This window comes from Amblyomma americanum, chromosome 5 (assembly GCF_052857255.1).
Source record: "Amblyomma americanum isolate KBUSLIRL-KWMA chromosome 5, ASM5285725v1, whole genome shotgun sequence".
Lineage (NCBI taxonomy): Eukaryota > Metazoa > Arthropoda > Arachnida > Ixodida > Ixodidae > Amblyomma > Amblyomma americanum.
In genome coordinates this window covers 152,561,879-152,577,969 of record NC_135501.1, presented here as the reverse complement: position 1 = coordinate 152,577,969, position 16,091 = coordinate 152,561,879, and the positions used below count along the sequence as shown (strand labels likewise).

At 45.6% G+C, this 16,091-nt stretch overlaps 2 protein-coding genes across 3 annotated transcripts in view; one reads left to right on the top strand and one right to left on the bottom strand.

Annotated features, from left to right (window-relative positions):
• Window positions 1–16,091, bottom strand: part of Ufd4 (ubiquitin fusion-degradation 4-like) — a 171,800-nt gene that overhangs the window by 62,048 nt on the left and 93,661 nt on the right. The gene's annotated exons all lie outside the window — the stretch shown is intronic.
• Window positions 1,407–11,290, top strand: LOC144132832 (thiol S-methyltransferase TMT1A-like). Its single transcript, XM_077665512.1, has 2 exons — window positions 1,407–2,221; window positions 4,732–11,290. Exons 1-2 carry the CDS (start codon window positions 1,691–1,693, stop codon window positions 5,041–5,043), a joined length of 843 nt encoding a protein of 280 aa, XP_077521638.1. The 5' UTR covers window positions 1,407–1,690; the 3' UTR covers window positions 5,044–11,290.

Below are 16,091 nucleotides of genomic sequence, written 5' to 3'. Positions count from 1 at the left end.
CTACAGTTGTGGCAATCTTGACTTAAACTGCAGGGCCAATTAATGCTTCGCTTTTTAGACAGCGCTCATCCTGAAAACTCCTTGTTTTCTAGTTTTTCGTCTTTTGCACTATTTGTTGCAATACTGCGGTTCTGCCACTCGAAAAAAAAGAAAAGCAGGAATTTTACACAATGCCGTGTACTCAACTGACTACCATGGCTGAAACAAACTCAGCCCAGTACACCATCGACACTCATCACTTTCAGGGTTAGTGCACTCTTGCACTGCGCTTCTGTCGCATCGTGGGCAGACTTAATCTCTCAAGCTCGTTCGTTCTTCTTAACTTCTCCGGAAACGTGACACCTACGTCGTCGTGTACGCACCAGTAACTCGTTCAGCAGCAAGTTACGCAGTCGTAGCTGCAGAAAAATTAAAAAAACAAAAACAAAGCAGCCTCACCTTCGCATACGCCATCCCAGACACATAGCAAACTTTCTCCTGGGATATCGCGGGTGATTGTAGGGCAACTTATCCAAAGCGACGAGTTCAAATGTGTGAAAGCTACAGTGAGATGAACTCACCTTCTGTCTTCGGCTGTGGACTAGCTTGCTGGCTCAATGCACTGTGAATTCCGAGGTTCCGCGCAGACGGGGCGTTTCTGTGCAGGGATCCCAATAATCCTGCAACGAAGACCGTTGATGATGCGAAAGCGAAAACACGCAGTACAAGTCGAGAGTAGGAAGCGAATGTGCGCAAAAGCTTCGGAAGCGTTACAGAAAGCACCTTCGTGCTCTCGGATGAGTCACGGTTGACTCAGGGAAGGTAATTTATATACAGGTTGAACTTATTAAAAGCAAATTTCACATAAGAAAACGGGATTTCAAGAAAAATACCTACCGAAACGGCGCACGACGGCACGCATGGCGGGCGCCATTTTGTACACTAGACATGCGGAGAGAATGGACAACCCAGCGTTGCGCCAACGAATCAAATCTGTATTTAAATGCCTGTGAAAACGGCATCCTGATATTACTTTATTTAGATAGTGAAACTCATAGTATAGAAATTTAGTCTGTACTATGATGTTTGGTTTCTAGGTCACTGCTAATTATATGCATGGTGGAGTTTCGATTTCTGACTCGCATCTCTGACACGTGAAAGTAGGGACAAATAACCGAGCCAAATCTGCCAAGTGGGCTGTATCGCTTATTAGCTGCTTGAGTCACATTCTGACACACCGGCAAATGCCCTTCATGCATCCGTCTTTTCCCATTTTTTATTATCAACACGATATCAACGATGCTATCAACCCAGCAACAAGGGCAACAAGTCAACAAGTCAAAAGAGAGTTGCAGAGAGAGAAAGAGAGAGAGGGCAAAGACGGAGCCGAAGGCTGGGAGAGAGGCGGCGCGCGCAGCATCGGTAAAGAAAGCGCGCTATGGGTGGAGCCTTGGCGACGGCGGCGGGATGAGGAAGATACGATCGACATGTGCAAACGTGACCTTGGACTACTAGTGCCTTCGGCGAAGCTACCTAATCAAAGGAAAACTGGGAGACGAAGTCACGCAAAGTCGTGCGCCCAGTCTCCGCCTGCGCGCGCGCTCGTCCGATCATCGCGCGCTTCTCCTCTTCCGAGCGACTCCATCGTCTCCTCAACCACGCCGACATCCGCGCGACATCAACAACGTCTCGACGTCATCCGCTCACTCTTATGGCATGGATCGACTCCGTCCTCGCGTCCCTCCTGCACAACGTCTTCCTCCCTCTGATCGTGCTCACAGTTTGCCTCAGGTACGCGTTGCAACGCGACTACACCGCGAGACGACTCAAGCTCCAAGCGTGGCTCTCCAACTACATGTCGTACCGGGAGACCGGGGCCATGCTCGAAGCCAAGGAGATCCTCTTCAGCAAGCTCGATTCCATCGTCTCGCGCGACTGGTACCTGCGTAACCTGGGGCTCATCCGAATCCTCGAGATCGGTGCCGGCTCCGGTTCGAATCTCGCCTTCTACCCTCGGAACTGTCACCTAGTCGCGGTGGACAGCAACCCGTACACGGCCTCTTATCTTCGGCGAAAGTTGACGCGCGTCCCGGTGCTCCTGGAGATGTTCTTGGTGCAGAACGGCGGCTCCCTGAACAATGTCAAGAGCCGGTACGTCGACGCCGTGGTCACCACTCACGTGCTGTGCGGTGTCAAGGACCTGGATGCGATCCTCAAGGAGATCGCGCGCGTGCTGGCGCCGGTGAGTCGGAGGAAAGGGTTTGGGCGCGGACGTTGCTGCTAGGGAAAAAAACCGCGTCGCGCCTGAGCTTTGGCTGCTGTGGGCACGTGAACGATATTTTTCCTTGTTTTGGCGAAAGCCCGGAGGGCACGTATGTTTTTTTTTTAGCGTGGCGTTCGAAAGGAGTATAGGGAGTGTCCTTGAGTTAGAGGTCCCAGAAGTCGTGTCCTCATTGAGAGATTACAGAAGAATCAGGGTGCAGGTTACTCCAGTTCATGTTTTGATAAGAGAAGCGAAGCGCTGGTTCCTCACAGAAAGAAAATTGAAACCAGTAGTTCTTGCTCACCAGGCCATAACGAAGCTTGAGAGTATTCACAAGCTGTGTGCGTGTGGTCTGGGACACTTTAAACACATACTGCAGCCTAGCATGGAATGCTGGGCCTATTAATAAAGGTTGCATTGCTCAGAGGTGGAGAGTGAGTGAACAGATATTTTGCTGCGTGCTATATGTTTAAAATCGTTGCCATGGTAGCTGTTTGTATAGGAAGGCGTTTATAGGCGAGAAAGAATTTTGGAAGAGAAAAGACTGAAAGTTAACCGAAATAAACAAATATAATTACTGGTACACATTGTACTCATATAGTGAACACATCCCCATTCAAATTTGGAAGATTTTAATTCACCCGTGTGCTAAATTTACTCCGCACAATAAAATGCACCTCCCATATTAACACCAATTTTTCTGGGAAAATACAGGTGTTAATGCTTACTGTTAATACTATAGAGTGCTGACTTTCATACCCAGATTTCAGAGAGGTGGAATTTATTGGCATGTTTTGTTCAATACTGCATTTTGATGCAGCTGGCTTGCTTTTTTCCTACAAAATAAATGTGGGCATATCATCACATGTAGCAATTCAAACAAAAAAAAGTGTGTTCTTTACTGCAGTAGTTTCATCTCCTGGCAAGTGCAGAAAAGAAGCTGCCGATTGGAAATGACTGAAGTTGCTTATGAGAGTGGTGTGTGCCTTTCTGCTTACCACTGATTGGCTGTGATATTGAACCTTGAACAGGAAAGAACAGAGAGAGCATGTAAGGCAAAGGGCTAGTGCTTTATCTAATTTGTTCCTCTTGCTCTCTTTTATGTTCTTGTGCACTAATTACAGTGACCTCGGCAATTGACTTGTGCGAACTAGCCCAACTTCACCTCTAGACATTCTGTTAACTGATAATGGCATTCCCTGCATATTGTGGTGAACTTCACTTTCGTAGAACTGCAGGCAGTTGTTGAGTGGAAGTTTTTCTGGCTGAGCTGGAAGCTGTCTGTGCATGTTGAATGCGTGTACCTATCATTGTCGCCGAAAGAAAAAACAAAGATAAAGCATGCCTTGTTACCAGTGGCCTTCTAGCAGTAGCAAGGCTTTGTTCCTGTCTAGCAGCACAGCATACAATGACAATGGGGAACATCTGCGCTAGTTCGACATGCACATGACTGCACTGTCTGCCGACAAGTGCGTTATGCAAGCAGTCACTTCACGTACAGGCAGGATGTCGTTGAGCTAAAATTCCTTCATGCTGGGAGGTACAAGAAGTAAGATTGTTTTTAACCTTCTGTTAATTCTGGTAGGAGGGTAGAAGGACATTGAATTATATCTTCTTGATGTATATCTGTTAGCTTTCGCAAATTCCAGTTCTGCTCAATCTATTACTGATTTTATGATAATTTATTGGTGGCTAACGCAAACAGACTTTGTTTCTGTGGCCTGACTCAAGAACCTTTTGTACGTGTATGTGTAGAACGTACCTCTTTAGAAGAAGCCATGAAAAATGTCTTACTATGCATGAATGCTGGAATGTGATTACAACATTGTATGTCAATTTCCTGCAGTCACAGTAATAATAGTAATAATAATAATAATAATAATAATCGAGCAACATTGTTATGCATTTCCTAAGAAAATGGAAATTATATACACTCCGAGACACTAGGCCTTATACAATGTGCACATAATTTTATGCTCAAAGAAAATGAATAACTCGTATGTAGAGATTGAGGTGAAGTTGCCTCTGTTAGTCATGTTTTAATTTTATGTAAAGAACTTGAAAGTATAAGACAAGGGCATTTTTCGAGGTTTTGAGAAAAGCACCCACTGCATATTTCACTCAACATTACTCCTTGAAGAAGATTCAGTCGTAGGCATGTTATTTGAACTAAACTTTAGCTTCCCTTATGAAAATATTCAGTACCTTGCTACTTAAGCAGGCACTTTAACTCTGTTTTCAATGCACGAGATCATCATGGTGATGAGCACCATGAGACTCAACAAAAATGACTAATTAACTAACAATGTCCTGCACTCGTTTTTCTCTCCTTGAGTCCAGTTGCATGCATCATATAACTTGACATAAGTAATTAACTAATGACTTCCTGCAGTCATTATTTTATTTTATCAAGTATGGTTCCTTATTTTCTTGTCTTAATTTGCCCTTGTAGCTTGTCTATAACCAACCTAAACGGCATTTCACTTCAGGGTGGGAAATTCTTCTACGTGGAACACATGCGGCATGATCCCGGCGACTGGCGCCGCTATGTTCAGATGCTCGTGAACCCACTCTGGCGGAGGCTGTTCAACGGCTGCAGTCTAACACAGGACTTGCACGATGGCATCCAGAACTCTGCGCACTTTGCCTCAGTGTCACAGTGCAAGGTCTATTCAGCACGGAGCAAGTTTGTCGGCATCTTTCTCAACCCGGTCCTGGTGGGGATCGCAACCAAGAGGGAGTTCGTGCACCGGAGGCCAGTGAAGTTGAGCAACGCATTTCTGACTACCCGGGCCATGTAGAGCTGTGGGCATCATTGTATGTGCCCGCAGTTGACGTGATGGCGAGATGAGTGCTGTCTTTATGTCATACAGTCTTCGCAAAAAATGCATAAGCCACTTATACTGATGTCATGCACAACTAGAGTCGTCACCAGAATTTGTGACGGTGTCTCACAATGGCCTTGGGCCAGTGTAATGTTACAATTCCATCCCAGTTCTATCAGATTTTTTTTTTCTCTCTCTTCATCTTAGGCAGAAGCAATATCGCACCCACCATTTGCTATTCATTTTTGCCGTCAAACTGTTGGATGCCTGTGCATTATATTATGATTAGCTGAGAGACTAATGTAGAGTGAAAAGTAAAACAATGGAACAGAATATAAATGGAATAATTTCGTTATCTCATCCTCGGTCATGTATAACGTGGCATATGCACTTTAGACGAATACTGCACAAACAGCCTGTGCCAAAAGCTCAGAATCTGCAAGGTCTCAGTTATTTGAATATTGAGAGCTGCATCTTTGTTTTGATGCAGCCGGTTGTGAAATTTTAGCTGGTGAAATGAGGCAGAGCAACTTTCTAGTCTAGAGTATGTGTAACCTGGTCCAATTATTGCAGGGTTTTTCAAGAAAGCAAGTGACTCTGCTGGGATAGGAACATGTTTGTCCCATATCTCACTGTGTCTCTGAATTGCTTGGGTTCTGTGCAAATTCTTGCCGTCTTCTGAGCTCTCAGGGTGTCAGTTACTAGATTTGACGCCAGCTGATATGTTGAATGAATTACCATGCTAGTCATGAACTTAGTCATGAGCTAGTCGTGAAGATAAGGCAAGTGTAGCAGCAGCCGGCAGAAACTTAGACGGGGGGTGATAATAAGAAGTTTGTGGGAATAGGGTGGCCACTGCTGACATAGGACAGGGTTATAATTGAAGAGATATAAGAGAGGCCTTTGCCCTATGGTGGGCCTAGTCAGGCTGATGATGATGATGATGAACTTTTGGCTCAGGCTGTGTATATCATGCGTCATTCCTTTAGGCTAGCTCAGGTAATTGTTTTGCCTGAAGATTTAGTTCATGAGCTTTGGTTGTTAGTGCACATTAAGGAAAACTAGGTTCGCTTACTGAACCATATTGTATTGTTCAGCATCTACAAGTAGCCTCAAAAGCCAAGAATCACCATGCTTGCTAACTATAGATACTGCAAGAGCATGAAAGACTGAGCACCGTTTTTGTCTTGCCTCCGCCTTTCGCACTGTTGCATTATGAACTCTAACCAACTCTCCCAGCCTTTTGTACTCCAAAAGTATATTGCTAACTCTTTCTGGTATGTAGTATGTTGTGACAAAAATACCTGTGGCTTTATCCTTGTTTTGTGGGTCAGCTCAAACGTGTTACCTGCTTGTAATAGCATTGATTGCTGAATTCTTCAGTGCTTGTTTCTGGTGAGACGTTCAAAGCTTCTCTTTCTGAATCCCATGGTAACAAAGAAATTTTTTTTTCTCTAAATCGCAGCCATATCTTTACACTCTTTAGTGCATGGTCATACACTAAGGAAATATAGTGAGAAGGCAAGATAACCGATGGTCGTTAAAGATAACGGACAGATTTTCAAGAGAGGGCAAGCGTAGCAGGGGGCAGCAGCAAGTTAGGTGGGTGGCTGAGATTAGGGAGTTTGCAGACATACGGTAGGCGCGGCTGGCAAAAGACAGGGTTAATTGGAGAGACATGGGAGAGGTCTCTGTCCTGCAGTGGGCGCAGTCAGGTTGATGGTGATTAGTGAGGGAATCTGAACCACCCTTCTCATTGTGCATCTCAGAATTTAGATGCTGCTTTCGAATGCTGAACTTGCTATCCATTCATCATTGTTTACAAAAGCCAATGAACCGAATCTTCAGGCTTGAACTAATTAAGCACAGAGAACAAGTCAAGCTGATACTCACTTTTTTTACTGATTGCAGGTATTAAACTTTGTATTTGTGCCTATCACCCAAAACTGCGTGGATATTGCTACCATAACATCAGTAGAATATGGGAGAGCATGTTTTTAAACCCGTCTTTAGCTTTTGTGTCAGGGTGGGGATACCAAGGTGGAAAGGCAAAAAAAAATTTGCCACGCAGACCATATTTTCTGTGGCTTCACTTCTTTATTGTAAACTTGGAATTATTTGATTAGAACATGGGGATGTTAGAAACAGTTCTCTTGAGGTAAATGTACAGTGACTCATGCCACAAACCAACAGCATATTCTGGACATTCAACATCTTGGTGAAGTGTCTTCACCTGCGAGAGTAGTAGAACTCGAGACCAAGGTCTGATTTGATGCCATTTTGATGCACTTGATTTTGTGAGCAACGTTTAAAGGATCTAAGCTGTCATAGCTAACCTTATACGTATTTAAAACTGTTACATTCTCTTTCTATTATTCAAGAGCCTTGCGCTTTTCAGATTATTATTGCGATGCATATGATCTACTAGCACGCATTATAAATAACCTGATCACTTTTTCAGCTCTTGAAGTTTGGACGTTTTGCTCGTGATATATACTAGCGACCGTGCATTTAGAAACGGATTTGAAAGGGGAAGCATTTCTAACTTTTAGCATACAGTTTTGTGAACAGGCCTTTATTTCAAGGCCAAGCGTCTTTATTATTGAGAAATGTAAAATATATATGTCGTTTTCTTACTGATGGCTGATAATCTTTACTGTTGGTTGTTACGGACTAAGAAACACCAATTCCAGCACATTTCTCCGTACTTGTGCAGTCCTTTTCATTTTCTGGACTTCCCTGTTAAACCATGCATTTGGAATCGGGTTCCATGGGATGTAGGTGACCTTCCATGAGCATAATTTTTCTGTGCATTAAGTTCTATGGTACTGTAACAAACTACCATGTACATTGTTTTGTATACACATGAGAGATATTATTCTTGACCAGCTGAACAGACAGTCGTGAAAAGGCACGGAATGTGCTGTTTTATCTCCAATTTTTGCTGCATCATCATTTTTTTTTGGCATCACATCTTGCTAATAATGTAACAGTTCTTCCTTAGCTTACATATTTAAAGTGCTTTTGTGAGGCTTCTGCAGTGTCAAACATACTCTGCATACTTATGGAGTTGAGAGGGTTGAAGACAAATATAAAACTTGGGTTAAGTATGTGACACAATCGCATGCAGCAGCTAGCAGGATTTACATACCGTACGAACCTGTATTCCTACAGATGGTTAACCCGAATCATGTCCGTCAAGGTAGTGCAACTTGTCTTTCATATAGGAAAGAATAGCCTTTTCTGACACTGATTTCACAAGTCTCGCAGGCATTTCGTCTTCTCAGGGTACTCACTTCCACATTGTGAAAGGTCATTTGACTGCACTCTGTCCTTCTTTCTACAAGTAGAATTAGTGATTTGATCATGGAAATAATGATGCTGGGAAGACGTACAGAGATGCATCGAGCTTAATTGCTTTGTTTACCATGGTTGCCATGGAGACCAAAGTATACTGAAATAGGCATAAAACAGGGCAGCTTTTATTTTGTTAACAAAAACTTACTGTGGGTTGTACGAAGTGGTTTGAGCGCTTAAGGCGTTCGTCTTTATAAATGTATGAACACTGCAAGATTTTTTACACTTGTTGTGCAATTAAACATTCACTGGAGGATTTTGAAACCTTCAGCATTAGTGGCTGTTTTTATGAGGTGAGAAGAATCAAGGAATTCACTTTTGCTGTTGCATGATAGCGTATATCTGTTCATATTTCATACCGCATAACAATGTGTTATTGAACGTTTATTGCAAAACTGTAATGTTGTGATGTCGTGTTTATTTACCTTTGTTTGCTGTTTGCAAATGCGACATAACCTGTTTCAGGGGCATATCACTTGAAGTGCTGTACTAGATCTTAGACTATCAAGCCATGAAAGTTGCTTCCAGGTACTTACTGGTTGTTGGCCGTCATGGAACCACTATAAAATTTTAATTCCATGAGGTTCAGTGTAGTCAAGGGGATGACTTTAGTCAGATTTTGAGACACATTTACTCGGAAGTATTGTGTTGGCCTTTTCATCCACTGTGACCATTTTATAAAGTCTATCTTTCTAAGAACGCATAAAGGCGGCAGGCATCTTTTTGCACTCTGCAGTAGTCTGTGGATTTCAAGCACACTCACCAGTCAGTTATCTTTGAGTGTCATTTTGCTGTGTTAATCTCATGAACACTTTCCTTCATAGTAACACGCGTTTCAGCTCGTAAAAAAAAAGCATATTAAAAGCCTTGCTGCATTGAATGAAGTATATTACGAGTGCCTTAATTGCATCGTAGAGGAATTGGGATCAGAAACCAGAGTGCAGCATGGACATGAGATTTTGTAACCTAAGCCGTAATCCATAGGAGGAATGCCCTTTGCATCCATTTTCAAAATTCTGTGGTACCCGATGATATGCTATCCGTGATGAGATAAGCTTCTCATTATCAGCTGTAAAAGAAAGTATCCCTGCACTTTTTTGTGGTCACAGAGATGCTCGTATCTTGAGTGCATTTGATAACAGTCAGTCTAGAAAAGGTTAAACAACTGACACTGCCGCACAAAAATGCCTGTGCTGGGGCATACATTGTGCTCTTGCATGCGGTTTTTTCTCTAAATCCTGTCTTGCATCTTTTGTGCAAGCCCTGCGTTTCTTATACCTTTGTATTGCGTACTAAGAGTAGGTGTGAAAGTTTACAGGGAGTCACTTGCGGGCATAAATGGCATTTAATGAGTAGGCGCAGCCAGCACGTAGGCTGGAATGACAGGGTGGTAACCTGGTATTGAGCTTAGGGTTGCCAGCTACATTCAACTCCCGGCCACTTGTGTCAACACACTTGGTGAAAGGGAGAGCTGAATAACTCAGTGATACCTTTCGTTTCAAACTGAGATTTTGGAAAGTGCTGAAGAACATCTGATCTCACTAAAGTAAGCGTGAACTATTTTACTGAGGCGCCTCCCTTTTTATTCGGGCGGCAGCTCTGGGTAATTCTGCTGCAGTGACTCTGTTTCGAATAATGTAATAGCACAAGGTAATAGCGGTGAATAGCATTTCATTCGCTTGGAACAACTGTGGCTGGGCAAAACTGGGTTCTAGCCCCATGTAACATTGCTCGGGGAAAACTGTGCAGACTTTTATGACAGATCTTTTTGCATGGGAGTCATGGGTAACTTTTAAGTACTGTTATGTGAAGTGTGTTCGGGAAGTGCTCTAGGAACAGCAATGGTAAACTGCACACGGCTGGCATGATCACTTATTTTCGTTCATCTATAAAGTATCATGTATAAGGATGCCAAGTTGCATTATGCAACTGTGTGCAATGCTGTCGCTGCTGTTACTCTATTGTTCTGATACGTGACCAGGGGAAAGTGCTCCAGTCCAGAGCATTATGCTTGTGGTCGGCACTGTTGACGGCGCAGTGAGTGCTTTGCAACTGCCGCTGCTTCTAATTTCTCTTACATGCAACTATGCTTGCTTGAGATGTTTCGTGCAAAGGAATGCACTGCCTGCTGTTTTTGAACACACTAAGCACACGTCTTCTAGGGGATGCTTTGAAAGCTGTGCTAGATATGTCAGTTGCAGCCTTCCAGTGACCTGTATGCGTGAGCCTTTGTAGCTACATGCAACTAGTTTCGCTTAGTGGAAGTACCTAACCTAACAGTGCTAAGCAGAGGTGAGCAGGTGTGTCATTCAAGGGAGTTCCTTGGTGCCTGAATTTTGGTTGAATTTCTACGCATTGCTGTAGATAGATTGCGTAGATTATACTGCATGTTAGCATTTAGCTGCTTGAATTTAGTCTGTAACGCATGTTTATATTTTAGAGCACATTCCTCGTTCTAGTTGCAATCAACCAGAATTAAGTTTATATATCTTCATCATTGATATTCAAACGTACAATGTTCTTGTTGTATGCTGTACGCTCTATAGAGGATAAAATCTGTTGTCGTCTTGAAAATTTTATGAACATGGCATTTTACTATATAGATATATATAATATATATACATATACGTATACACACATATACAGACACATGCGTTGTTTGTCTGCATTTCTTGTGAACTGATGCATGTAAGTGATGCTCCAGTTACATGTTGCTACACGCCTATCCTTCACAGCCTCTTGTATGTATACAAACTTGTGATATTTTTTGTGGTGATTGCATATTTTTTAAGGGCATATGCGAGAGTTTGAGATATGTATACCCATGTTGGAATTTAGGACTTGAAAATAAAGTGCTTGGCTGTGTATGTGTTGTCTCTTGTTTGCTGCAGCGTTGGGACAGAACCCATTGCAACAGCGCCATCACTGAGCACATGAGACACAAATTAAAGTCTTCACTTCGGAATGCAAAAACACTGAAAGGCGTCGATTGACGGGCATCATATGATGGCATGATTAGTTTCAGCTCACAAGGAGCTCTCACTGCTCATTGATAGCAGCAATAAATCGCGTTACCATCTAAAACCTGCTGTCCTCGATTGCCGTATATTGCTATTCGCGTCGAAACTGCGTCTCTACCGGCACATTAGCGCTCCCTGAACGTCAACGAAAAATCAAATGCGCGCGCCTACGGAACTCCGCTCTTTGCTAACAGAGGGCAGCACTAGTACTCTACCCGCCGCCTCCATTCGCTTGTGACTGTTTTTTTTCTTCGTTCTGCTGCCGACATGAGTCGCGTATGTCTGTATATTTCTCCTTTTTGTCAGGCATCGCTTGGCAACGAACAACTGCATTGAAATACGGAGGAAAAATTTACCTGTGGTTGGCGAGCCACATACATTACCCTCTGCGGCCGCAACTTGGTGCTCACAGTCGCAAGCTTCTTAATGCGACTTTTATTACTCTGAGATTGTTCTCGTAAAGACAACCTACGGTTAATGATGGAGAGCTGTTGCGCACGTACAGGATTGTTTCAAACTGTCCCTGTTATTTAATGTGTGCGCGACAGCTGGCGTTATTTTTAGCGCAGAAAACAAAGCAGAGAATGCCACTGAATGGTACTAGTTTACAGAATGGTATTCAAAAGGCAAGCCTTCGTCTTTTTTTTTTTTTTTTGCGCACAGCGCAGACCTATAGCTGTGGTTCCGACGACTCGCGGTCGAAGCTCGTATGCGGACATCGCGTGACCGACGCGTTCGCAGCCATCCGGTGGCAACAGCGACCGCCTAGGCAACGCAAAAAAACCCCATTAGGACACACCCTCAGCAACCTTCAATGTCGACCAAAAAGCAACGCAACGACCGTTGAGGCTTTCGTTCGAGCAAATACCGACGGCTGGGCAAGGGCAACGATCCAGAAAGTTCGTCTGCAATCAGCTGTTTTTCTGCGTCGAAACCGGAAAGCACGTGACCCGCGGCTGCGGTGGCGCGCGCCGGTCCACTTCCACCAGTCTGCGTCAGTGCGCCGCGGTTAGGCCTAGCACTCGGACGTATCGGGCCGCGTTGGCGCCGCGGACCTCCTGTTTTTTTTCGCCGTTCACTGCCCCGAGTTTGTCCCCGCGTTGTTTTTTATTTTCAGCCCGACGTTGCTGCTCTTCGACGCAGGCAGGGAAGGATCGGCACCTTTGTCACTCCGCTCATACCTGTGATCATCCGTGGATAAACCCGCCGTCGGGAGAGCACTACAGCGTTTGCTCTCTTTTTCCCATGGCGTGAATGGTGATGCAGCAGCCTTAGCAGCAGCGGCGGGACCCGGGACCCGGCTGGTGCTTTCTGCCCTGCGCTCGAGATTTCGTGTCGCTGTTCTTCTGCCGTGCCCAGCGTGATACGACGCGTCGGTAGAATGAGCACGCGACGTGGCCCAGCGGCGGATATGTGAATCGTGCTGCGGCGCTCGTGCGGCTACCACCGACTACGAGCAGCTCATCGGCGGACATCAGTTCCCCGCATCTCCTCAGCTGTGCCCGTTCGAGACAGCCAGAGGCCTTCGTCGACCGCGCCGTGCATTGCCTCATCTCTTCTGATTTGCTTAACCGCGGTGCGCTCGTCTCGAGTGGGAGACCTGCAAGCAGCGAGCTCGGCTGCAGCTAGCTCCCGCGGCCGGGCAACATGGCGGACGCGGACCCCGAAACGCTGCTCGAATGGCTGAACATGGGCCAAGGCGACGAGCGGGACATGCAGCTCATCGCTCTCGAGCAGCTCTGCATGTTGCTGCTCATGTCCGACAACGTTGACCGGTGCTTCGAAAGGTGCGTAAGCCCCGAGACCTTTCTTCGTTTTCTGCTCATCTGCTTGTTTCTGGGCCGACCCTCGGGCGCGGGCCCTTCGAACGTCTTCTTTTCGAAGCCCGCCGATTCGGCTGCTGCGTCGAAGGAAATATTTAGTTTTGCCTCGAAAGGCCTGTTTTTATATTATCCTATTGCAAACGGCTCCTTGCTTTTTGCGACTGAGTTGCACCGCCGTCTGGATCTCCACCGTCTGATGGTGACAAAAATCTCGGCGGCGGTTGTGACTTTTTTTTTTTTTCGACAGCGGACGTAGCCATGGCTTTTTTCTTTCTTTTTAAACTAGGTCGTTGCTTTCTTCGAATGTTCTGGCTGGGGCTGGCGCTCTCGTCTTTATTCACGTCGATTTCCCGGTTCCTATATTTGGGGAATCGCTCTGCAGGGCCCAGCCGCAGACAAAAGGCTGCCTCCGCGATGCACTGACCCGTTTCCGGGCCAATCGAGGCTCGTTACGCAGATAGACGAGGCCAAGTTGTTTGTTTAGTTGTTTGTCTGGAGCAGCCGCAACGTTGTCTTGCTTCCGAAGAGTAGTGTTGAATCGTGTCGGTTTTTGTTTGGGTGTTGTTACCTTTCCCGCCAGCATTTCCCCGAACGTCGCCCGCAGATGTTGCAGACGACCAAGCCGACTTCCGGTTTACTACATTTTTTTTTTTTACCGTTTTCAACGCTCGCGATCTCCATCCAGGAGGCTCAAAAGCCTGGAGAGGTTTTGTCAGGCCGTTGTTTTTATAAACTCGTGCGAGGCTGAATTTCGAGAGAAAGAAAAAAGACTATGTGTGACGAGTCCAGTGTTGTTTCACATTGCTTTGAGATGAGTCAGGGTCCGTTTTGTCTGCTCTAAATCCTTCGGCCTCGTTTATGCGGCGTAGTAATAACCTCCGGCAAGATGAGCAGCCCAAAGGCACACGCGCTTAGAGACATTGGGCAAGTCGTGCCAGCACGCGGTCAGGGGGTTAAATTTAACGAGGAAAATTGCGCGAGCGCTTCAAATTGCGGCCTCTCGGTGACCTGAAAACCAAGAACAGACGGGAGAAAAAGAAATTCGCCCGCCTTCCGTTGCCCTTAATGGTTCCTGCTTGCCTAGGCGCTTGCAAAATGCGTTGCTAAGCCCCCCCCACCCCCCCTGCCTGCTAGCTCATGTTCCAGTTTCGCGCAAAGTGCGGACGGGGCGACATTCTTAGGTGTTTGTGTAGAAGTTGATTTTCTGTGCAAAGTTCTGGACGGATCCTTAGTGTTGGGGGTTACGTGTGCTGGTTCAAACAATCGGTCGACTTCAGCGCCAGCCTCTTAATGAATATAACACGAGTGCCTTTGAAAATCGAGCGAATGACTTGGACACGAGACTGACACTATACTTGTGTGGCTTACGTAACTCGTTCAAGTAGTGACGCAAGTGACTGTGTTGACCAATAAGGGGAAAGCCGTTGCGGGACTTGCCCACCTGACGACTGCGGTGTGAACGCAAAAGTTCGAGAACTTTCATTACACTACGATAGTTTAGGAATCTACCGATACAGCGTTTAGCGTTGTCTGCTGCCACGTTCCAGGAGCAAAATTTTCAAAATTTTGGCCTAATTGTGTTTTAACCTTCTGCACCCGCCGATTCTGATGTTTTCTGAAGGGATAGTTTCGTTTCGCCCAACGTAGATGGAGTAAATGTTGGATATTGACGTCTTCGCTGCGTAAAGCTATCCGATCTTGTCTCGCCGCCGTCAATTCAAAGATTAGAGCCGGTCTTGAAGGAAAGCGTGCGTCTTTATTTTCTCGGCAGTATCTTTGGGGAAAGCACTGTCACTGGGCGCGCCTGGAATGGGAACGCGGCAGGTGGGAGTTGGGAGAAAACTGCCTGGACAAGTCACGCGCTTTGGATTACCCTAGGACCTTGACGGCCCGGTAAAGAGCCGGTATATAAAAAACAAAACGTCGAAATAGAATGCGAAGTTGTTTAGGTCCGGGTGTGAGCCAAATACAACGAGTGCTGCGCCCTCGGGGACCGTGCGCTATTTAGTTGCTTTTTAAGTCGCCCAATCGATGTAGGAAAGTTTTAGGACTACTACCGCGCGGTTTTTTTTTTTTTGTCGATCAAGTTCTGCCACCTGGTGTAGTCTGTCGCGCCCCGCTCCCATTGGTGGCGATAAAGAGGTGCGGTCCGTGTCTCCCGTCATGTCAGGCGTACGTAGCAGACGCCACAGCAGTAAAAATGGCCAAATGAAGTGCGTTTCGCGCGATTATTGCGTCGATTGTTTGCGTTTTATTTCGATAGCTTGTCACCTTCTTTGTCTCGGCCGTGAGCGACCTTTTTTTTGTTTCCTCTCGGTTCCAGCTCACCGGCCGAGACATCGAAGCCCTTCTTGGTTTGACATGCTGAAACAGAGATTCGTGGATCAGTTTTGCTTATGTCGCAACACAGTTTGTAGTGTGGTCGTAGTTCGTTAAGGTTAAGCAGTTAGTGTCTCAAGTTTTAATGGCGGGCGGTGCGGCACGCACATATTATGTGCCATCATCCTTCAGGCAACAACAACGTACATAATACTGCCATTCGCAACATGCATACACTATAAAGAATAGAGGAGTAAAAAAAAATGCGCCTACGCTGAGGTATCGATCGAGCGTTAACACACCTAGCAAAGGTCGCCGTTTCCGAATCCCTGCCGGGAGCTAGACTTTAACGTGACTAGTTAGTTTATGCTACGCGAAATCGTATATGCCACCGTTCGGAACATCCTGCGGCAAACAGTTTGGCCCACAAATTTCAGGCGAATGTAGGAACTAAGTGGGCCCGACCTTCTCGCCTGCCAGACAGGGATATACATACCGGATCGAC

What these genes read in the sequence shown, in the direction of transcription:
- LOC144132832 (XM_077665512.1), top strand. Translation starts at nt 1,691, where the DNA reads ATGGCATGGATCGACTCCGTCCTCGCGTCCCTCCTGCACAACGTCTTC. An exon ending in TCGCGCGCGTGCTGGCGCCG is followed by an intron (nt 2,222 to 4,731) that starts GTGAGTCGGAGG and finishes ATTTCACTTCAG; the next exon opens with GGTGGGAAATTCTTCTACGT.